Genomic DNA, 24,681 nt, shown 5'->3' with positions numbered 1-24,681 from the left:
ACCAGAGGGAGTAAATTCTATATAATAATGGTTCGGTATATTTGGCTGCCTAGTTGACCTTGCACACTCAGCTATCCTATATTTGTATTGTGTGTAAATGCTTTGGTTCTGGTACAAGTCAAACATGTTTCACGCTTGAAACGGTCAACATATGCAGTAACATAATACCATATATTCCAGTTTCCAGGTTTAATTTGGCAATATAATTTAATTTAAAAAATATGGAATTAACTGATTAAGCATACCTAAAATTGTGTTGAAAATGATTGAGGTTTTTGATAGTAATTTATGGGCGATTACTGTATATGGTTTGCAGTGGCGCACCCAGGGGGGGGGGGGCAAGGGGCCTTGCCCCCCCCAAAAAACATTGAAATTCAATGCCAATAGATTAGACAAATAAAAACACGGCAAAAAATGATTTCAAATTCTCCAGCACCCTCTTAAGAAAAATTTCTTAGATTTTAATTTCTAACACAAAAATTTCGAAACACTAATGTCGGGTTTTTTTAGAAACTCAATCTCTAATGGAAATGTCAAAAAATTCTCGGTGTCCACCCGAATTCCGGAGTGGTGTACACCAGTGGCGCACCCAAGTGGGGGGGGAGGGGCCCTGGCACCCCTCAAACATGAAAATTATCAGAATGGTTACATCGAAAGCCAATAAAACACGGCAAAAAATGATTTGTAATATTTAGATTTTAATTTCTAACACAAAAATTTCGAAACACTAATGTCAGGTTTTTTTAGAAACCCAATAAGTACCTAAGGAACTCTCAAAAAATTTTCGGTGTCCACCAGAATTCTGGACTAGTGTAGGTCATGGCTGGGGAGGGCTGACAGGGTTCTAGCCTGGGGGCCCGGCGTGTCGGGTTGACCAGATAAGTGAGATAAACACATCCGGTCCCAAAGACTACAATGGGCGGGACATGTGGAGAGAATGCCTGAAGTTAGAGCGCCAAGGATCATGACGTAGTGGCTACCCCAACGGAAGAGACCCAGAGGCCGTCCAAGAAGGAGATGGGCTGACGCCGTAGAAGTGGACTGGCTTCATATAGGAAGATCCGGTAACTGGAGAAGTGTGGCGAGAGACCGGAGTGAGTGGAGAGCGGTTGTGGAGGAGGCCAAATCCCACCCCGGGATGTAGCGCCGTGGAAGAAGAAGACAGCTCCATTATTAAAGTAGATGTATTAAAAATCGCCAATAATTCACTGTATAAGTACCCTTAATTTGAACTAAAATACAATTTGAAAAACGTTAATGTAGTGTTTCACACTGCATTTAATCTTAGCGGTAGGTAGGGGGCCCGCCAAATATCCTAGCCTGAGGGCCCGTTTCAGGATGTGGGGACCATGGTATAGGTACACCGAGTGCAATAGACAAAAGACCGATACACGAGAAATTAAGCTGTGAAGAAGAAAAAGAGTCTATGGGACTAATTTACATTCTCCTCCTTGGGCCCCCCCAATATTAAATCCTTGGTGCGCCACTGATGGTTTGCTAGTTACAATGACTTAGAGAATAATCATTATACCTATTCATTCTTAGTCATCTTTTTTTAACATCTTGGAGCAAACAATTATAAATTTATAATAGTATGGTGAATAAAGCATTCCAATATGAATACTTATCTATACGAAAATAATTATAAATGAAGTTAAATAAATTAGTATCAAATAATCAACTTTCACATAGGTACCCTTACAGATAATTTAGGTATAGATAAACAACGGATAAAAACAAAGGGAGAATTAGGCTTTTCTATGACGTCTTTAGATAAGTTGATACTTACTTTTTTATAGTTCAAATAATAAAAAACAAACATAGGTATGTGTATGTACATCAACAGAAAATAATTGCACTTGCACTTGGGACTCCTACAAATAAGAGAAAATTTCAACATACTATTATTATTATTATTTTTTATGCTTGACAGAATAGGCATGTATAAAGATATTTTACCATAATATACCTACATTTGAAAAATATTTTTTTAATAACATTTTATACCTATACACTAATTATTGTTATAGGCTCAATGAAATGTCATGTGAAAAGACAACATCATTTATTTGACATGGCTAATGCGTAAATTTTTCCGTAAGTACCTACGTAGTATTTTAATTTCATTTGACAAATTATTATTAGGTATTTTACATTAGTATTCAAAATTTAAACCACAAACTAACCAGATAGGCGATGGTTATTAATTACAATGAAGGTCAAAAAATCCAACGGTTATCTCAAGACAGTGTGTACCTACATACTTTCGTGTATTAATAATTGTACCGTGGTGTGCTAGGCTTAGGTTCATAAACAGTACCTACCTACATACATTTGTATTTATTAATAAATTAAACGATGAAAGTTATCACGAACACACAAGACCGGCTAAGTGCTAATTTAAGATTACACACATACGGTGCGTACTTACAATAAACAGTCGTCCATGGCGGAATACAGTATTAAAAGTTTGGCCAACAACCAATGATACTATGATAATATTAAATGATAATATCAACATTTTTTAGAAAAGTCGGTGTGGAGATGTAAATTAAAGATTTTCTTTCATAAAAAGGGCATTTCCTGCTACAGTGGTAGTAATGTCAGGGTCAAAATAGTGACGGGATCATCAACCTTCGCTTGTTTGGTATTCGAACTGCTTTCCGGGAAGCTCTAATATTGACACATGAATGACATTTTGTAGAAAGTACTTACCGCTATTTGAAAATGAATGCGTATCCTTTATTTGTAGAATGGAGGATTGTAGATATTATCACAAAAACACAAACAAAACAACGGAGACCGGCGTCAGCCAAATAATTTGACCATAAACTAAACTTAAATTAAAAGCATAGCTTCAAGCTTGCCAGTTGGTAAATATCATTTCCATTTCCCTTATCATCCCTATTATATTGTAATAGAGAAAGGTATTAATATTATTTATTGCCCCTACAGAACAGAAGATACAAATCTAAAACCAGTTGCCTAAACATACCAAGATTTTGTTTAATATGACAGATCAGGGCATAGAAATTGCCGTCGGAGTGTACTAGCACACTTAGAAAGTAGGTAGGTACCTAGTACTTACCTACCTACCTACGCAGTTTTCATTATTTTTGTTTCCCGAATCGGCCAAATCCTAATTGTCACTTCTAATGAGACCATACTACATCTTCGATTGCCTAAAATCCATAGTACAATAATTGGTTATCTTTCACAAGTTGTAGGTACAAATGGCCACTCGTGAAAAAAACCATTACGTTTTTTTTTACAGTTACTCCCACTTTTGTATATTCAGTCTCATATTTTCAATTCCCGTGGTAACATTTTTAGTTTTTATTATTTTATCGTACAGACATAATATAATAGTTATATTACTTATTTGACTGTCAGCGCTGTATGGAGACGTTGTCTATGATAAGCAATTTGGCAGGACAATAGGACATTATGAAAGAGCGGGAGGCTCGAAATGTCCGTGACAAATAAATTTAAAGTATCGACCGAAAAAATATTTATTACCTTTATATCACTGCAGAAAGGAAAAAGGACGTAATCCACACACATCATTTTTTTTTGCGGAAACAGTAACCAGTAGACAATTTTATTAAATACCTTTTTGTGTCGGCGGAGATGCTCTTCGATCCTATACTTAATTATTATTGTTAATTTAAAGTTTGATATTTTCATATGTCGATGCATCATTATAACACACTAAGGTTGGGTTAGATCTAAAAAGAAAGTTATGAAAAGTCATGCGGTCATCTGCGACACTATTAAGTACCATAAAATTTTACAGGAGGCACAAAAATGTTTGTTATGGTTTTCAGTCAAAGTTAAAATACAAAATAGACATAACCACGAAGTGCATGATAATTAATAATTTGGTTTTTATATTCCTAATCTGATATTAATTATTGAGTTAATTAAACCCAGATCAATGCCTACTTTTTTCAAAAATTGCCAGCTAAATTTTGACAATAAATCGGCATTTGCATCTTACATCCTTTGGACACGTTATTATCATGTTATTATTCAATAAAACCTATTTTGAAAAAAGTGAGGGTACGTTTTTTTTCTTTTCTTCAGTCGATATTGTAAAAGTCATACTTGTACAACTAATGGACATGGTTAGTTTCTATACAATTCCCATTTTTAATACTGACATTAATTTAATTAGCTTTAGGTACTACCAACCATAGTTGTGAACATTTTACCACGGTTTTCTTAGCTCGTATTCTTGTTTGTCCAGTGGTTGTTTATCCAGTACAAATCTTGCAATCGATTTTTAACTAACTTCCCGACTAGCTAGACATTTGAAACTTTTAGAATATATCAGAACACGATGCCAATGCATTCTTTCAGCCATCTTCAAGTAGAATTGAATTCATTTTCAGTTAATTCTGTTTTGTATGAAAAGTTATTTCGGAAGAAATCTGTAATCCAATCCACTATTATTGGTTGCTAAGTGGGTGGTCCTAGCAACTAAATTATTAATATATGCGTGCGTTACAATGGAAATCAAAATGACATTTCAGTATTCTATATTTGTTTGTTTGCTTGTTGCAAAATAATGATTTGTTAACAATTGCCTTATTTGTCCTAAATTATTAATACATTGAATTGTCAAGTTTATATGATTCAACAGAAAATTTAAAAACGTGGTATATAATAAGTTCTTTTTATCTTGTAATTTTTTTTGTTTACGTAGTTGGTTCTAGTCCAATAGAAAGCCGGAACACATTATTTGCATTTAATGGTAACAGTTAATATTATATTTGTGGAGAAAATGGAGAACCAGATTCATGAAGAATATAAAAAGAGGTAGAGGTGGTTGACGAAACCGAATAGCCTTATTTGAAAGTAAACATAATATTTTATACAATTATGAAAAAAACTGTTCACAGTAATAAAGTTTTGTATTATGTTCCATATCTGTTTCAGATGATGATAATAATAATATACCTACTGTGATAGGCACAATTCAGTCAAAGTGGACCAATCGATACATAATTCTGTTCTTTTACTTATAGTTATGGGATTTTTGGTCATTCACTGTAAATGACCAAATCCCACTCAACCCTTATTCAGGGGGTAGGAAGATGTTAATGTCACCGATGGATCTAAATAAGTATATGGTGACTATGTCTTTTAATCGAGCGTGGTGTTTGGATTTATTTTATTATGGAAAACCCAGTTTAATCCTTTAGAATTTAACATTATCGAATTAAATTTTTTTTCGATCCCTCGAAAATATTCTGCACCTCAGAGATCTTTAAGGAAAAATGAAAAACGAAGGGTTCTGGAACGAAAATCTACTATAATAGGAAAGCCAAATTGAAACGAAAATTTACAACCAATAGTTGCTTTAGATTTTCTAGTTAATGGAAAAAATCTCAGGCTTTCTAGTCTAGTATAGCAAACATATTAATCTTCTAAAAGATATATTTCCGTGAATATTTTTTAGAATATTGGTTTAGATATCAAATGTTCAGAGGTTAGGTATTTAAATGTTAAATCAAATAAAATAATATAAAACGTTTGCATCAAAATATTGAAGAAATAAGACAAGTTATCAAATGTTCTTTTTTTTAACTACTATATTCTTCATTGATCGATTAATGTACTGAGAAATTAAATTGCTGATACATACATACAACGGCGATCCCATGCATGATAGGAATGACGTTAACTCTATATAACACGTTTTCGCGCGGTTTTATATTATTTAATCAATCATAATTTATGAGGAAATGTTGCATCAAGTATTGCTACTCGAAGTGATGTGAAGATGAATTAAACACAGTTTTTTTCAGTCAATTTATTTCCTAATAATGGTAATAATATATCTCTTATGGTACGTTTACATCTGACACTTATACCGATATACTTATTTTATGTGTCTGACATAAAAATTCACTTACTGTTTACACCTGCATGGATCTGACATAAAATTCTGGTATACTTCTCGTTGAAATAAAGTCTCGACACTTTATTCAATGGCAACATTGGAATAAATATATGCGGTGTTTACATATGGAATTGTAATTTATTCGGACACTTATTTTGTATACTTCTCAAAAACGTTATGTCAGTTGTCAATATGGGAATGTTAAAAAAGAAAGCAGCGAGTGTTATTATTTTAAGTCTTTTGGCAACAAAAAGGAGGGAAAAATGGTCTAGATGGGTGCGGGAATGGATTCAGCGACGAGAAGAACTATGTGCCTTCCGTTTAATGTCAGAGTTTAAAATCGAAGATCCAACTCAATTTGTGAACTTTAGTTTGCAAGATTGGACCTTTTGCCAAAAAACAAGACACACAATTCAGAAATGCGTAGAAGAACGATTAACAGTAACATTGCGATATCTAGCACTTGATCATCATTGCATATTCAATATAATATTATCGTACCTAATACGAGTGCAGGTGTGGGCCAAAATGAATTAGGTAATACCATTTGAAGCGCATTTTTTCTTCACAGAGTGCATCAGAATTAATCGTATGTGCCGAGAACAAGCGATATTTTATTTTCGAACAAAATCCATAGAACACGGCACATCCGATTTATTTCTCATTGTCTATGATTTTTGACAGATCGCTACAGTACATTTACATACATTCATGGTGTACCTATGATAATTGATTGTCCGTTGTTTTAGAAATATACATATGCAATTCACTAAGTATCTGTCAAACTACGAATAATGTGTCAGGTACTTGACATAAAAGTAGACGGTGGTCCAACTTCGGTGATATATCGCTCCAAGTTCGAACTTGTCGAATACGCGGTGTTTACATTTGCGTATATAAGTAGATTGAATAAGTGGTAGGTGTGAGTCGACACACGCAAAATAAGTGGCAGATACAAATATACTTACTGTTTACACTTAAGTGAATATGGTGTCATACATAAATATGACGATATTAGTGTCAAATGTAAACGTACCATTATGCAGTATCCACACTCTCACCAAGACTACCTGAGCGAGACCGAGCACGAGTGTAGGAGACACGTTCGGCTCCCCTCACGTACTAAATAGTATCAGGGAAAGTCTCGCCGAATGGGTCAAGTAAATGTCTCAGCGAGAGTGTGGATCCGGTACATATTACTATACCTACAATATATTGTACATATTAGGTTATTAAGACTATGGATTTTCATGTATCATTATTAAAAATAATATTTACTATAAATAGTTAGGTATTACACAATATGTAAGATGTTATAAAAATACTGAGATTTGGTGGAGGATGTCAACATTTTTTTTAACATATTACATATTATATAAAAATAGTATCCTACAATACATAGTAAAGAAAGTACACCCAAAATCTAATTGATAAAATACTTTTCTTTATTTTTATGACAATACGTTGTCCATGGAATAAAATATTTTTATTTCTTCTTCTTTTTGCTTCGTTGAAGAGCATTAAGTTCACCTTGCTGCATAGATGCTTCTGAATAGATTTGCTTAACTTTATCCTTCCGGATTTTGTCACTGAAAGATAATTGAAATTTTTTTTAGATAACAGTAAAAATTGCATTCATTCACTACATAGATACAATAAAGGCTCATCAAATTTATATATCGTTATTGACATGTTAAAACCTCTGCGATGATAAGATTTTAATTTTACAGACAAAACTGATTTATAATAACTATGTACACACTTTTGTAATTTAAAGTAATATAAAGTCTCAGAATAACATGATTTACGAGGGTGGGTCAATAATTCCTTAGAAAAAAGCATTAAAACAGTTTTTATTTTTGTATTTTTTTTTTATTTCTCAACATAATCTCCTTGGAGCTCAATACACTTGGTTAGACGTTTCTCAATTTTTTTTAAACCGTCAGAAAAATAAGTTTTCGGAAGGTCCTCAAAATAAGCATTTGTCCGATCGATGACTTCTTCATTTGAAAAAAAACGTTGTCCACTTAGCCATTTTTTTAAGTTTGGGAAAAGGAAAAAGTCACTGGGGGCTAAATCTGGCGAATACGGTGGGTGGTCGACCAATTTGAACTTCAATTCTTCAATTTTATCCATTGATCGTAAACATGTGTGAACACGGGCATTGTCCTGATGAAAGAGGATTTTTTTCCTGTTTAAATGAGGCCGTTTTTCTTCAATTTTGTTTTTTAGCTGGTCCAATAAAGATGCATAATAATCCCCTGTTATTGTTTTTCCTTTTTCCAAATAGTCAACGAAAATAATTTCACGTGCATCCCAAAATACAGTAGCCATAACCTTACCAGCTGATTTTACGGTTTTCGCCTTCTTTGGACATGGTTTGCCTTCGCAATCCACTGCTTTGACTGTTCTTTCGTCTCGGGAGTATAGTGGTGTATCCATGTTTCATCTACAGTCACAAAGCGACGAAAAAATTCATCCGGATTGCGTTGCATGAGCGACAACAGGGCTTTAGAGGCCACCACCCTATTGCGTTTATTGTCGACTGTGAGCAAACGCGGCACCCATCTTGCAGAAATATTTTTCATGCCCAATTTGTCATGTAAAATAGAAATGACGCTACCTTTTGAGATCCCTGTAACCTCAATTATCTCACTCAACTTTAATCTTCGGTCACTTAACACCATATCGTGGATTTTATTGATCATTTCTGGTGTAGTCACCTCTACAGGACGTCCTGAGCGTGGTTCATCCTTTGTTGATGTACGACCACGTTTAAATTTATTTAACCAGTTATAAAATAGTTGCAAGTGAAGGAGCAGATATGCCGTGAACTAAATCTAACTCATTTTTTATTTCCTTTGCTGTTAACCCTTTTATATTAAAATGTTTAATAACAGCTCTAAACTCAATTTTCTCCATTTTCCATTTTTCCATTTTCCATAAGCAAATTTTTTTTTTAAATGTACGAGAAACACACAACAACCCGACCAATCTGATTGAAACTTCGCAGCATACTGAATCGGTAGTGCCGCTGCATGAAAACAAACCGCTTACAGTACTAGTCGCGCCACCTGTCGGCTTTTCTAAGGACTTATTGACCCACCCTCGTATCTAAATTTTAACAGGTAATATATTTAAGTAGGAGGTATTATATTATGTTTTCTTAAAATAAGACATGTGACATCGGACAATTTACAAAAAGTTAATTTGTTGAGATTATACAATATGTCCCTACTTTCGAATAATGGATAGATGTTATCAAAAAAAAATGGTTAAATATGGATTGTTTGAATAAACAGGGATTAACTGTCTTATGTAAGTACATGGAAATTTACAAACATGATAAAAAAAATCAGTACCGAAACAATACAGCGCTGAATAAATATTAATTATTAGTTTCTTCCCACTGTTAATTCTTGGTGGAAAGAGATGATATTAACAAGCTTAATAATGATAGATATTATATTTCAAATCGAAATTGTCAAGGACGAAACCGGCTTTGGAGTAAATAAAATTGTGAAAATACAAAACATAATATAATATTTAACTGAATTAATTGTTTGTAATTTCTTCTTGAAATATAATATAAAATTCTGAATAGCATACCTCTTGATCTTTTCTTGAATCTTAACCGATCCAATGAATGTTTTGTCTCTTCTAATTTCCCTTAATGCTCCCTTCATTTCTTTCTTGTGTTTGTATACTAATTTTTCATGTTCAGCCTTTTCCTTTGACATGACTCGTCTCTTTTTGCCGTTGAATCTGAAAAGTTAACATTAATGAAAATAATTATAATAATATCATGAGTAGATGGACTGCTGGTTGATAGCCTTCTCTAGCTCCCTCCCAATAATGAAAGATGCTCATGGTCTCACTTCAAATAGCAACTCATAAGTTTGCAGTACTGTTGGTGATTATCAACAAAATATGTATCAAGCATATTGGAATTTTAGCAGTCTTGCATATACTAAGTCAGGGTTTCCCAAACTTTTTCTGCAATGGAACACTTCGCAAACCCGGAAATTTTAACGGAACACTTAGTTTTAAAACAATATACCCCATCTTTTTCATGCGCACGGTGTGAGAAAAGATGGTCCTCCACCTGTACCTAGATCATGGCCCCCACATCCCGAAGCGAGGCCCCTACTTATCGCTAAGGTTAAAGACAATGTGACGATCTACAGCTGCAAATTCCAAATGGTGTTCGAGGTAAAATTAAGGTTATTTTTAGCGATTTTTTTATTTTAATACACTCGCTTTTATGTTGATATGCACAATTATGGACATGTCAAATATCGACAATAATCAAAAATTTTAAGTGTGGCAAAACCACATATTATTAAATGTTAGTATGCTTGAAGTGAAACAGCGCCGCAGGCGACATTTTTTTACTATTAGTGCATGTTTGTGATGTGTGTTTATCACACTTGGCTGGTCGATCTCTCACGCCGGGCTAGAGGCCTGTCAGCCCCCCCCTTGTGGGAGCCATGACCAATCTAGATACTTGACGTCATAAAGATCAGTGGAGATTGATCATCACTCGCCTTTCAATATGAAGTAGATTCTTTAATTATTTTAGTTTTACTTATTTTACTTCTACTTAGTAGAAGATCTTTAAATGTGTTGCAGTGTATAAAACCTTTCCAAATGGTCGCGGAACACCTATTCAGGTTCGGCGGAACACTGGTGTTCCGCGGAACATAGTTTGGGAAACCCTGTACTAAGTAATCCACCTGTAAAATATATTGAATAGCTCAAAATCCCATGTATCCTACCAAAAAACAATGGTGCAAGTAGCGATTTTTGCATTTTAAATATAAACACAACTCTTCAATATTAAATAATACATAATTGGACCAGATTAATAAACACACACCCATAGTATAGATCGCGCAACCAGAGTTGGTGCGACACAGATACGAAAGATTGTGTGTATTGGTGAATTTCTGAAGAATACAGTATTCTTTTACATGCTGTTCCTTTTTTGAATGCGTCTGTGTGAGTATTTGGCTGCCTCAACTCTGGTTGCGCGATCTATAATGTATACTCTTGTTGTTAACTGTCAATGACTGTATTAAGATTCATTGCTAAATTCTAATAACCAAGAAAAATAATATAGCAAAGGGCTTGTGACTCATGAGGCTATTGGTATCAAAGTTAAGTACCTCCTTTTAACATATTTTGATATTGTTCTTGATTCTTTCTATCATAAATGTATTCATAAACTACAAAAGCTAGCTCCGTTTGTTAGTAAAATAGTATTACACCGTAGGTTGATTGCAAAATCAATTATATTCATCAGCCACTATTTTTTATGTTTCCACCAATTTTAAAACTGTTTTTTCAATAGTAATGACTTTTATGCCAGTTTATTTCACTATTCGCCTAAGGATTAGGAATTTAGGATGACAGGGGCTTAACTAGAAAAATGCATCTTTTGAGTTAGCCCCCCCCCCGGTTTCGATATTTATTGGTGACACAAAGTTCAATGTCGTACATAATATTATAATCTATTTACAAGATATAGTTCAGTAAAGCATGCTTTATTAAATTTAATGCATTTCATAGTACATACGTACATAGCAAAATGTATATTTGCGTTTATCTCAAAACTGTGTGATTGCAGATAGGCTCTTGTGATCTTAAACCCCGAATTATTTACTATGTAATATGTTTGTAAAACTAAATATTCTATTTGCAGTCCACAATGTGCTTGATGTTTTTTTGTGATTATCTTAAAATGGCGAATTATGGAGTAAGGAACCTTGAAACTAATAGCCTCAATACAAATGAAATATACTATAATTATACAGATGAGACCGATTGGTACAAATCTGCTTTTACACGCACGGGTCGAGAGTTTAAATCCGAAGTCTGCAAAATTACCGTTTTACTTTAACGTTTCTGTTGATTTAGACTTTGGAGCATGATATGTATGTACTATTAAGTTAATTGAGTGTTAAAACACCTTTTTGGGAGGTGGCCTAGATCTACACTGGATTTTAGGGCCTATTGAAAAAATTGGTACTGATTTTCACAACGATTACATTATAGACACACAATTTCATATAATAAATAAAGATTACTTACTGCTTTTCAACAGCTGGTTCATACAGGCGGAGTGTCTTAGGCTTTTTATTTTCATCAACCAACGGCTCCAAAATCTTCCTCTTGAGTTGTCCCTCTATACTGCTTTTGGTTGCTTCAATTAGACTGACTACATCGCTTGGGTAATTCCCCAGTGGTATTTTGTCAAGCAGATCGATATGATGCTCAAACAATGCTTGCTGTATCGCTAAATCATCAGCTTGTTTAAAGAACTCACCAAAAATCTTCACCGTGGTTACCAACAACCTAATTTTAAATTCATCATCACAGTCATCGGTGATTAAATATTTTGCGAGCATACTTGTTTTATCCAGAGCTTTCTTGATCTTTTTATTTAATACTAACATATTACTTAATTGACCATGAGCCTTGAAAGGTTGTAAAACTTCAATTTGATGCATCATTGTTGTTGGAACACTCAAAAATAGTACGCCTCTTATAAAGTTAATAGCTGAAGGTAATATTCTTTTTGAAAGGACAGTGTATTCTAATATTAGAGTAACAATAAATAATCCTTTAGCAACGTCTCTAGTATTTTTTATTCGAGCCATTGTTAGAATATGTGACATGAATATGAAGCACGGTGTTACGATTGGATGCTTCAAATCAGACGTTGGAAAAATTAATGACACCAATTTGAAAAATATCAATGTGTCAAGACCAGGATATACCTTAACTTTATTCTTATAATCATCAAATTTCTCCTTTATAACTTCTCGTACACAATTTTTTGCATTATTTGGGTCCATTTGAGCTATGTCGAAGAAATGACTGCTCAGTCTATCAAAGCATCTAAAGGAATTGATCAACTTTTCTTCAGTGGAGGTGTTTTCATCGGTAAACAAATCATTTAAGTATTGAAGAAGGTAGGCAAATAAATTTGCTAGTTTTTCTTTATTCGCTTCGCCGAGCTTTGGATGGTTGCATTTGATTATCCTCTCAACTATAATATATTGATATTCAGGGGGTTGGTTTTCCAACAGCTCCTACAAAAATAAAATACAAAATTACTCTCTCTGAACTATATTATTGATTGTGTCCTATGAGATATTATTTTGTTTATAAAGATGCACATATGCACCAAAATTGTAAATTGATCACTCTTAGTTTGGTCTTTCATGAAGTTAAATAAAACTTTATTGGCTGGACACCGTTTAATACTAATGGACCGAGTAATGAGTGACCTCACGCCTCATGCGAAACCTTAATATCAATCGAAAAGGTCAAAATCCATAAACATGTAAAACTTTGATATTATCTCAAATTGAACTGAATAGTTACATGAATGACATGCTATTATTAACGTATCAACACTGTTTATTGACATCAATAGTATAATACCCACTATACACTAGATTTATTGCTGACAGTACATATTATCGCTGCAATAAGTTGCGAGATTGCATGCATGAATCAAAAAAGTTCTGAAGCTTCTGAATTTTCACGCGACAGTTGGATTTGCTGCGCCTGCGCAGTAGAATGATAGTGATGAACCTGTTGGTAAAAAAACGAACAACACTGACCAGAGACTCCTCTTGAGGTTAACCGATTTTCACTACCTGTCAAATAGTACCTACTATAAAATGACAACATCGTGTCTAGCTTATTCTTGAAGAATGAGATTGATGATACGGTTATCACTTTTACGTGTAAGCAGTTACTATCGCGATAGTTTAAAATACATACTATTGCTGCAAGTAAATCCATGCACATGTGTACAGGCGCTATTAAATCGGAGACTGATATGACAAACAATCAATAAAAAATTCTATCAACGATTTTTAAACAAAGTCATCTAGTTACCTGTAATGCGTCATAATCCTCAGGCATATCATAAGTAAATGGCAATTCTGCAGCAGCCTTCTCCATCATGGCCTTTCTTGCCAATAAATCTGCTTTAATTTTATTCACAGCACTGTTATCGATTTCATTTTTAGTTTCCTCCTTAGAGCTCTCATTTTTAACTGTCAATTTTGCAACCTTAGCCTTAACTACAATTGGTGTTTCAATAGTCTTTTCGATGAGTTTACGTTTTTTATTGGATACTTCCTCTTTAGTATTTTTTACTTGTTTGGGTTCTATCTCATTGTCTTCATTATCAGATGATTCGACGTCTGGTTCTCTGAGATCGTTCAGTGAGTCTTCACTTTCATCACTCGAATCATTTCCCCCATCAGCATTGTCATTATTTTCAACTTCAGAATTGTTTTCATCACCATCATCGGCACCGTTTTCAGATTTATCATCATTACCAGAATTCTCATCACTTTCATCATCACTGGAATCTAAAAATGATTTCATTTTATTTATTTTTCAGCTATATGTAATATAGTAATATATATGTATATAAGTTATATGTAATTATTCATGTGCTCTGAAATCAGAACTACAGTCGAAATTGGTTATTACGAGGAAGATGGGACCGACTGAATTTGCTCATTATAAGCGTTACTCGTTATATCAGAGAATAGGTATATTTAAATGAGTGGTCACATAACACAAAAAGTCGCAATTCAAACAAAAATACATAATTAGAATTTTTCCCCGAAACAAGCATGGCATTCATAAACTACAAAAGAAGTTGTTTATTGTAATGAAAGCTGGTAGGTACCTACTTACTTCACAAACCTTTATGTGTGGATACTTTTTCAAGCTTGTCTGCGAAAACACCAATTAGATAGGTACTTAGACACTTAACTAGTGTCGTAAACGTAATCCGAACCCGGCGGCATCCTATCTGGTCGGATTTTATTGCTTAGGGTCGAAATGTTTTTAAACGATCCACACATTAACAGTTTTAAGAAAATTTTTGATGATATTTTAGCTCGGTATATCAGATAAAGAGCTCGTTATAAAAGTGAATAAATGTATGGAGAAAATCATAAACTAAAATATCAACGAATGTTTCCTCCTTACATCTGAGATCTCGTTATATCCATGATCATAATAACCAAGTTCGACTGTATTTATATTCTTATAATTCATTACAAAATACTTGATTATTTGACTATAAGAAATACAAAGTAAGAGCCTATAATTTTTTTTATTTTATATTAAGAGCGGAATGCACAATCTAAGATTTCGTTCCTAAGGATAAGTCGCCGAAAAGGATGACTTAACTATAGACAATCCTGAGTATAGAGTTAAGGAATCCTTAACCATAGACTACTTTTGTTATGAACACGCCCCCTTCTGTATTACCATTTACCACTGACAGCTGCTGTCAAAATAAATTCGCATGTCTATAACACAGTCCATACACTCAAATTCATTTGACAATGTATCTCAATATGGATATTGATAGTGTTAATTCGTTTGGCATGTACTTGCAGAATATTATTTTATTTTTATACGCCAGCCCGCAGAAATACAAAATACCAGATGAAGAATGACACTTGATGCTAGTGTTACCATGTTAAAAAAAAATCTTGTGGTGCCTGTGGAATCACGTATAATGACTTATAACGGAAACATAAGAGTATTATAATTAAATATTAATATGTATTTAAAGTTATTGCATTTATAAAATGCAGTTGTCATATTTTTGTCATCGTTTAACGATTATAAAATAATTTACCTAATTTACCTAACGAGAATTTTTAAATATGGTATTATTTTCAATAAAAATGATCTTAACTAAGGACAGTGTTTCTGCATAGTGTTTTCTGCTAAGGAAATTTTAGTTATGACAAATGTTTCTGCATTCCGCTCTAAAGTTATAATAATTATTGTAATACGTACATTATGATTAGTATTATAAGTAATAAAAACTTTTCTCACCATCATTTTTCTTAGCAAACCGTTCGGGCATCAGAGCTTTGCCTTCAGAATCATAAGCGACCATTACTTCTGGATCAGAATCTATTTCATAATTATCTTCCAAGTCATCGGCAGATCTGAAATCAATATCATTTACTTTATGTACAGCCACCATCATAATAATGCATCAGCAGGGTTTGTAATGCATATAAATCGATCACTATGATTTACTGTCGCAAAGAGTTCCTAATGCCTAACATCTGTTGTCTGGCGACCTTTAGGTATAATTGTGCCTATACACGTGCATGAATTTACTGGCAGTAATAGTGAGTATTTTAAACTATCGTGACAATTACTACTGTATACACGTAAATGTACTGACTGTCTCTCCAATTCATTCTTTAAGCATGAGCGAGACATGATGTTGTCATTTTAAGGTACTATTTCGTACTATTTGACAGATAGTGAAAATCGGTCAACCCGAAAATTTGTTCGTAGTTCGTTTTTTGCCGGCAGGTTTGCCACTATCGTTCTACTACGCAGGCGCAGATCTAAAAAATCTTACTGTTGCATGAGCATTCAGAAGCTTCCAAACTTTCTTGATTAATGCATGCCAACTGCAGGATAATACATGTTTACCCATACATTTTCTTCTTATGGCCGCGATAATACTTACTGTCAACAGTAATTCCATGCATGTGTAAACGGGGTATAAGGTATCAGTACCTATTCACGAATAAAATACAGTCGAGCTCGGTTATTACGAGATCTTGGATGTTACGAGGAAACATTCGTTGACATTTTAGTTTATGATTTTCTCCATACATATTTATTCACTTTTATAACGAGCTCCTTATCGGATATACCGAGCTAAAATATCGTCAAAAATTTTCTTAAAACTGTTAATGTGTGGATCGTTTAAAAACATTTCGACCCTAAGCAATAAAATCCGACCGGATAGGATGCCGCCGGGTTCGGATTACGTTTACGACACTAGTTAAGTGTCTAAGTACCTACCTAATTGGTGTTTTCGCAGACAAGATTGAAAAAGTATCCACACATAAAGGTCTGTGAAGTAAGTAGGTACCTACAAGCGTTCATTTCAATAAACAACTTCTTTTGTAGTTTATGAATGCCATGCTTGTTTCGGGGGAAAATTCTAATTGTGTATTTTTGTTTGAATTGCGACTTTTTGTGTTATGTGACCGCTCATTTAAAAATACCTATTCTCTGATATAACGAGTAACGCTTATAATGAGCAAATTCAGTCGGCCCCATCTTCCTCGTAATAACCAAGTTCGACTGTATTATGCATATGGCTAAATATCATAAATATCGTACTTATAGATACCATAAATAAAAAGTTTCAATGTATTTACTGAAGCAAATATAAATTAAGTACCTGTGTTTGGGTTGAGTTTTTTTATTCATGTCAGCTGTACCATGCATTCTCGCCAACCTATCTTGTTCTAGTTTCTCCAGTTTATCTTTGTCTTGTTTGGCGATTTCATCTTCACTTTTTAGACGGTCAGAAGGCTATCAAGAGGGATATCAATAATTAAAATAGACTAATGAGGTATAATTTTATTAAATCACTTTATTTTTATTATTACGCAATTGTGTTAATATCACCTATATTCCCTAGTTTTCCATATTGAATGTGATTTCAAAAAATAGTAGGAATTTCATAATAATCAATAGGTAGCTTACCGTTCCACGGGGCTCGAACTTTAATTCTCTCATCGTTTTGTCATAATCTTCATTCTTTTTATCATAAGCATTGAGGAGTTTATCGATTAAGGAAGAGCCTTCTTTCGTCTTTTCAACTTCTTTATTAAAATTCTTTGAAACAACTGGCTGTAAGTCTTTCCACTCCGTGTCAAGTTTCTGAGTCAAATCCAAGGTCTCCTCTTTGAGTTTTTGCTTTTCCAATTTACGTTTCTTCGATTCGACAATCAACTGTTCTATCAAATCTTTCCTGGATAGTGCGCCGTCTCGGTTTTCATTCCTCGACAGGACACCGCCACCGAAATTTGCATCAGCAACAAAACCCTCTAAAAAAATATTTCCATAATATTAAGAGAACAGATAATTTGTACAGAGCAAAGAGAAGTTTTTGAGATGTTATGTATATTTTTTAATTTAGAATAACAAAAGTATAACGGAAAATAAGATAATGGGTATCGAACCTCTAAGATGGCCAAATTTTTTAGTTGTTAATTCTTCATCGTCTTCATCATCAGATCGAGGATCGTCAAATCTTTCAATCTCCTCCAACGTTTGTCCCCTAAAAGAAAGCATACTCTGTTAAAACTAATCCCCTTTATTTATAGAAGGCGCAATATTTGGAAAGGTGCAGAGGGGTAAAAACAAAGTGTAATTTCATGGTGACATGGATAACACACTACATATTATTGTGTTTTACTTAAAAATTTTATTTATCGAGAATATAAGATCATTTTTTAGGAGTGTTGGTAAAATTAAAATGAAATGTCGAGGAAAGGAGGAAGAACATGCGGTGAAAACCCTAAAAACTATTATGATAGCAACAATGTAAATTTATCAAGATAGCATATTGATAATAATATGCCTGGAAAACATACTGATGTGTCAAAATCTCTTCTTCTGCAAGATTATAAATGCTTTGTTTTCCAGATTTGCTTTTGTGCTGTTGAATTCTTTCAGCGGCAAATCTTGCCATGATTTTATCTTCCTCTGAGAGTGCGACATTTTTTTCACCGATTCTTTTATCTAAAAATGTGTTTGTTTTGTTGACAAGTTTCAACTCGTGTCCGATTGTATTTTTTCTCTGAAATTAGAAAAAATATAAGAATGTATAAATATTTGACAATAGTGGATTTTTATCTGAACTATAAAGCCACAGTAGTTTCAAATTTACTTATAACTAAATTAAACTTTATTACTTACTTAAGTGATTAAAAAAAATATTCCTTTTCTAGGTACTTAACTATCAAACAAAAAGTAGGTAGTAATTTTACTAGTAAACCATTTTCAAAGATGTACTAACCTTTTGAATAGCTTTCGCTCGGGATACACCTGGTAAACCTCTGTCGCATTTAGATCTTTTACCCAAAACCTTAAATTTCTCCTTATTTATGTGAACTTCGAATGGATTCAAGTTACGTTTTTGTTTTGCGTTTGCCTTTTTAACGTGGAGTTTATCAGCCAATCCAAAGTTTTTCTTATTCTTAACTTTCACCATTTTAGAAAACTCGTGTTTCTTTTAATACTTATAGAAAATTACTTCATTCAGTAAAACAAGGAATTAAATTAAAACGACTCGAATAAGTAGGGTTATGTTGATTTACATGTGGACGACGGATATTTTGACGTATACGGTGCTGCCAGCTACATCTCATTACATTCCATAATATTAATATTTATAAATGGCAATAACATTTAGAATATTGGACGGAAAATGATATTATTATGTATCTACACCAATCTCTTTGATCTACACCAAAGAAATTATTTGTGTTTTTTATTTAACCGTTTTATCTAAACAATAATGCTATGTTATTTTATATAGAACAATATGTAAAAACAAGACCATATTTCTTATTCCAATATTTAACTATTTGCTATTAACGGCCCACGTGCTCGTCGTAGGTCAAAATTGAGTTTTTATTGTATTTTCAAACCATGATCCTGGACACTCCTTAAACGTTGTAGATAATCTATTTATATAATTTTGAAGCCTTATTATCCTTTATAGTTATTTTAAACATTTGATGACTGCATAAAGTATTTTTGTTACATAAAATAGTATTCTTTTAAACCTCTCGCTCTAATGTTTTAGAATATAGTCATATTTCGGTACATAACTGTGCAGTGGTGTTAAGATTTTTTACGTTTATTAATTTTTAAACGCATTTATGAAACCATTAGTATAATTTATTACGAGATAATTTTTGTAAAATATTCACGGTAAAAAATTATATTGATAATCTCTGTGATCCCTAATTTGACAAGAATTAGGCATTTTATTATTCAAAAAATCGGCAAGATTAACACATTTGAAGATGATTCTAATGCCAGCGCTCCATTGGCGAGCCAAAAGTCCGACGACAATAAGTCTTCAGATTTTTCTACGTTCTGCTACTGGCCAACAGACGTTCAACGAAACGAGTATATAATTAATTTGTCGAGTAAAACAGTCGACTTTGACAGCATAGATAATATACGTATATCTGACAGTTAAATCGTGATGGCGTTAAATGATACCGACGTTTTATGTTTTTTGGGTTATTGGGTGGCAGATAATGTAATAACGAAGCAAAGGGTACACAAATACTGGGTGAAACATTGGATAAGGAAACGAACGACATTATCCCACACAAATTTAATACGAGAATTGCGTTTGCAACCGAGCGATTTCCGCAATTATTTGCGAATGTCGGAGGATGTATACACAGAACTGTATAATTTGGTCTCCCCATTTATTAAAAAAAAAAATACTATGATGAGGGAAGCTATTTCTCCTCATGATAGATTATGTGCAACCCTGCGATTTTTGGCTGCCGGCGGAACATTCACTGACTTGCATTATAGAACTGCGATTGGAAGACAAACTCTGGGCAAGATAATTCCCGAAACTTGCCAAGTCATCATTGACGTTTTGAAAGGAGAATATTTCAAGGTGTGTATTATATTATACGTCATCTAATAAAGTTGGGCAAATTTACAAATATATCATTAACAAGTAGACATTGGTTGGTCTTATAAAGTGAACGTTTAGTGGATTGTTTTACCTATATAAATCATAGACGGCAACATCATAAGAATGGCAGACAAGATGCATTTGAGATAGGTATATATATAGTCACAAATAAGGCCATCGTTGACATGCTAAATATTCAATATACCATTAGAATGCTGTACCTAGCCAGGACTCTCCATATAGGCTGTAAGCAAGCTGCTTAATTATTCCTGTTGAATGTATTGTAATTCTAGTCATATTCTTCGAAAAGCAAGCATGGAATTTGATTTCTAAATGAGGCCACATAATAATATAGGTTTGCTAACATAGCTCAAATACTTACCATTTGTTGTATCGCTTAAGCTAAGGTTTATAGGCATAAAAACAAACAAAAAAACAAATATTTTTACAAGATATTTATTCATACAAAAAACATTAATTTATTATACCGGCTTTTGTACATTTTTGCTTAATATACGATAAACTGGTTGAGTATGAACAGTAGTTGCTGGCATTATTTTGTCACTTTGTCCCATAAAGGCAACTTCATGCATCAGCTTCTCGGCCAGCAATCTTTGTCCCTGTGACATCGATCGTAGTTTCATGGCCATCATTTTGCCAAAAACATCAAATTCATCTTCAGTCTTGCTTAGTTTGTCGGTGATTAATTCTAACACTTTGTTGGCGCTATCATTCGATTTTTTTCGTTTGAACGATGGGGGTTCTGGTGCTCTATTGAGATTCGACCTTGGAGTAGTCGACAACGTGGATGTTGAAGGCGAATATTCTATCTGTAAATAAAATGTTGATTATTTTTTGTTGCAGTTCCCTGATACGCACGAAGAAATGGAGACGATTGCAGAAGAATTTAATAGTAAATGGCAATTTCCAAATTGCCTGGGCGCAGTTGATGGGAAACACATTGCAATCGTGCCACCTGCAGGCGCCGGCTCCCACTTTTATAATTACAAACATTTCCACAGCATTGTTTTGATGGCGATTGCAAATGCTAATTATGAATTTATTTATGTTGATGTTGGAACAAATGGACGTATTTCTGATGGAGGCGTACTGAGAAAATCTGATTTTTTCAAACGTTTAGACGAAGGCAGATTAAAAATACCTGCACCAAAAAAAACCTACTGCTAATTCTGATGCACTGCCATTTGTTTATATTGGCGATGAAGCCTTTGCATTACGTAACGATTTCATAAAGCCGTATTCACAAAGGCAATTAAATCACAGTAAAAGAATATATAATTATCGGACATGCAGAGCCAGGCGAGTTATAGAAAATGTTTTTGGCATTTTAGCTGCTAGATTCCGCCAATGCTAAGAAAGCGCGAGGAGATTTCGAAAAATATTTTAATACTACCGGGGCTGTCACATGGCAAGAAAGTATGATAAGCAATAGATAAATTAAACCAATGTAACAATTTAGTTAAAATGTTTTACCTCAATACAATCTTCGTTGTTTAACGAGTTGGAGTAACTCTCATCAGGAGACATGTTTTCCAAATCGTCCACCATGCTGGATATTGAGCTCGATTCTGTAAAACAAAATGTAAATTGTTAAAATACAACATAATACTCAAACTTGTTTTTTATTATCTCTCCCCTAAGTACCCATTCCTTCATACGGTTAATATTGATATTGGTATAATTGGTGTAATCCAGTATATCGGGTATTTTCAAAATGTGTTTTCCGCTGTATTCCTCATAACCAAACTGTACCATTAATTTTGATTGATGATTGACGATTTATTGATTGTCTCTGAAGGAACCTAACTCGAGCGATTTTTGATTTTATGATCATTTCTTTTCTTCTTCTTTCGACCATGTCCGATCATAATATGGACCTCCACGGAGTGGAGGTTTGTATTGACAGATTTTGTTTTTACGAGAAATGGATGTCAGCCACTTGCTCAACATATTAGGTCCATACTCTGACTCATACACAAATTGAAATTCAATGTGTACTTGTCAGACCCAGGATTTGAACCTGGGACCCGACCACGACTCAATAAGCCGCGCTTCCACCGCCATGATCGTACCTATATATTATTATTTCTTACCTACCTCAGCAAAGAATAAGTAATTTTATTGTGACTAGAAATGATTCATAGCTGTATGTTTTAATTGCTTAATAGTTGCTAATCTAATGCGATGTCACTTTCAGAGCTACGACAATGTCATAGTCTGCACGTGTATAATAAATAGCTTTAAAGCATTCCCTCGTACCTATATATTATTATTATTTATTACCTACCTCAGCAAAGAATAAGTAATTTTATTGTGACTAGAAATGATTCATAGCTGTATGTTTTAATTGCTTAATAGTAGCTAATCTAATGCGATGTCACTTTCAGAGCTACGACAATTTCATAATCTGCACGTGTATAATAAATAGCTTTAAAGCATTCCCACGTACCTTCCATTTGGTCGTTCAAGAACTCCAAATTTTTATAGTACCACAGTTTGGGTAGATATACTGCGTCTGTGCCGGCTCCGCTTCGATATGATGTCCTTACTTTATTTCTCTCCTTTCTGTAACCCGACCTCAATGTCTGTATTTTCTTTTTGACATCGTTGACCGTTGCCTGCGGCTCCACTTTGATTAATATTTCCAAAAGTTCCGCATACGCCAAGGACTTGGCATCACGATTCTTGTATAGTGGGCTGGTCGTCTTCCACAACGACGGGTTGTCTTTAAAACAACTAATAAAATCTTCCAAGAAACTTTTCGAATGCACTCGTAGATCTACCATTGTTGTTTTCGATGTCCGAACACTTTGAATGACAGTAAAATAATGATGGCGCTCATAGACTAATATATGGCGCTGTCGTCCGTCGGCATAGATATAAATAATGTGACGGTAAAGCGTGGTGAACGTACGAATTTCAGCGGCTCGGCGAGTAAAATATCAAACATGTTTGAAATCCAACGAGCCTGGTCTGCGGATTAAAAAGTCCGCAGACCTGGGGTGCTCCACGCGAAAAAAAAGTCCGAAGACTGTAAATCGTCTGACTTGCGTGCCAATGGAGCGCCGGCATAATATATGGCGCTGTCGTCCGTCGGCATAGATATAAATAATGTGATGGTAAAGCGTGGTGAACGTACGAATTTCAGCGGCTCGGCGAGTAAAATATCAAACATGTTTGAAATCCAACGAGCCTGGTCTGCGGATTAAAAAGTCCGCAGACCTGGGGTGCTCCACGCGAAAAAAAAGTCCGATGACTGTAAATCGTCTGACTTGCGTGCCAATGGAGCGCCGGCATTACAGTGCCCAACGAATTAGTTGAAATTATTAGAGTGATGGTAGGGAAATTTACATAGAAAGTATTGAGTTGATTCAAATTTTACCATGAAATTGTCAAATATCCTAATAAAATACAGTCGTAACTCAGAAATATTCAGATATCTCCGTTTGTATATGTTTTAGAGAAAAATGATGAATACAGTTGAAAATAGATCATGTTTTTCCATAAAAATGAGTAATAATTTTTACATTCAGACTTTTCCTGTATTTACAAAGAATATTTGAAACTTCAAATGGCTCTCCTGCAAAATGCCAATTTTTGACTTCTGTAGTGTGGGGGTGCGATAATTTTTTATCGTGAATATTTTACAAAAATTATCTCGTAATAAATTATACTAATGGTTTCATAAATGCGTTTAAAAATTAATAAACATAAAAAATCTTAACACCACTGCACAGTTATGTACCGAAATATGACTATATTCTAAAACATTAGAGCGAGAGGTTTAAAAGAATACTATTTTATGTAACAAAAATACTTTATGCAGTCATCAAATGTTTAAAATAACTATAAAGGATAATAAGGCTTCAAAATTATATAAATAGATTATCTACAACGTTTAAGGAGTGTCCAGGATCATGGTTTGAAAATAAAATAAAAACTCACTTTTGACCTTCGACGAGCATGTAGCCCCTTAACTGATTTGTGTATAATTTTTCGTAATATTATTGTGTTTTTTGTGTTATTAAAAATAAAATACTTACATCCATTTGCATTATTTTTTCTTACCCTGAATCCTAATAAAGTTTTTATTGCGGGAACTTTTTATAATGAAAATACGTTTATCATAAATTGGTTGTAAGCTTGTGTTGATAAAAAAAAATACTCAGTGGGGTGTTTTTATGTCCAAGTATGGCCCATT

General features: G+C 33.8%; 3 protein-coding genes across 4 annotated transcripts in view; all 3 read right to left on the bottom strand.

Moving 5' to 3' along the window:
* The window catches only part of LOC147067381 (uncharacterized), a 34,314-nt gene extending 31,480 nt beyond the window's left edge, over positions 1-2,834 (bottom strand). Inside the window, exon 1 of the mRNA XM_085954377.1 lies at positions 2,716-2,834. The gene's annotated coding sequence lies outside the window, so the exon portion shown is untranslated. The remainder of the gene's footprint in view (positions 1-2,715) is intronic.
* Positions 2,835-4,708: 1,874 nt separating this feature from the next.
* l(3)07882 (Nucleolar protein 14 homolog l(3)07882) lies at positions 4,709-19,139 on the bottom strand. Of its 2 annotated transcripts, XR_015071534.1 has the most exons (11): positions 18,807-19,139; positions 18,382-18,587; positions 17,968-18,065; positions 17,489-17,832; positions 17,181-17,314; positions 15,800-15,915; positions 13,823-14,304; positions 12,002-13,005; positions 9,518-9,673; positions 6,945-7,497; positions 5,811-5,848 (listed from the first exon to the last, which is right to left on the bottom strand). XR_015071534.1 is itself a non-coding variant. In XM_085954671.1 (10 exons), the coding sequence occupies exons 1-10, from the start codon at positions 18,999-19,001 to the stop codon at positions 7,395-7,397; spliced, it is 2,838 nt and encodes a 945-aa protein (XP_085810797.1). In that variant the 5' UTR covers positions 19,002-19,139; the 3' UTR covers positions 4,709-7,394. The 2 variants fall into 2 exon arrangements, 1 of the variants encoding a protein (XP_085810797.1); XM_085954671.1 differs by having other exon boundaries at positions 4,709-7,497.
* Positions 19,140-20,906: 1,767 nt separating this feature from the next.
* On the bottom strand, positions 20,907-23,535 carry LOC147067379 (uncharacterized). The gene is made up of 3 exons (XM_085954517.1): positions 22,930-23,535; positions 21,954-22,048; positions 20,907-21,289 (listed from the first exon to the last, which is right to left on the bottom strand). Exons 1-3 carry the CDS (start codon positions 23,264-23,266, stop codon positions 20,942-20,944), a joined length of 780 nt encoding a protein of 259 aa, XP_085810643.1. The 5' UTR covers positions 23,267-23,535; the 3' UTR covers positions 20,907-20,941.
* Positions 23,536-24,681: the final 1,146 nt, after the last annotated feature.

The sequence above is a fragment of the Rhyacophila brunnea genome, unplaced genomic scaffold (genome assembly GCF_057557595.1).
Source record: "Rhyacophila brunnea isolate RB1 unplaced genomic scaffold, BYU_Rbru_1.0 scaffold_4, whole genome shotgun sequence".
Lineage (NCBI taxonomy): Eukaryota > Metazoa > Arthropoda > Insecta > Trichoptera > Rhyacophilidae > Rhyacophila > Rhyacophila brunnea.
Note: the sequence above shows the minus strand (reverse complement) of the source record. Positions and strands in the feature narration are given on the sequence as shown.

What these genes read in the sequence shown, in the direction of transcription:
- LOC147067379 (XM_085954517.1), bottom strand. Translation starts at nt 23,266, where the DNA reads ATGGTAGATCTACGAGTGCATTCGAAAAGTTTCTTGGAAGATTTTATT. An exon ending in CTTGAACGACCAAATGGAAG is followed by an intron (nt 22,049 to 22,929) that starts GTACGTGGGAAT and finishes TTTGTTTTACAG; the next exon opens with AATCGAGCTCAATATCCAGC. An exon ending in ACAACGAAGATTGTATTGAG is followed by an intron (nt 21,290 to 21,953) that starts GTAAAACATTTT and finishes TTTTATTTACAG; the next exon opens with ATAGAATATTCGCCTTCAAC.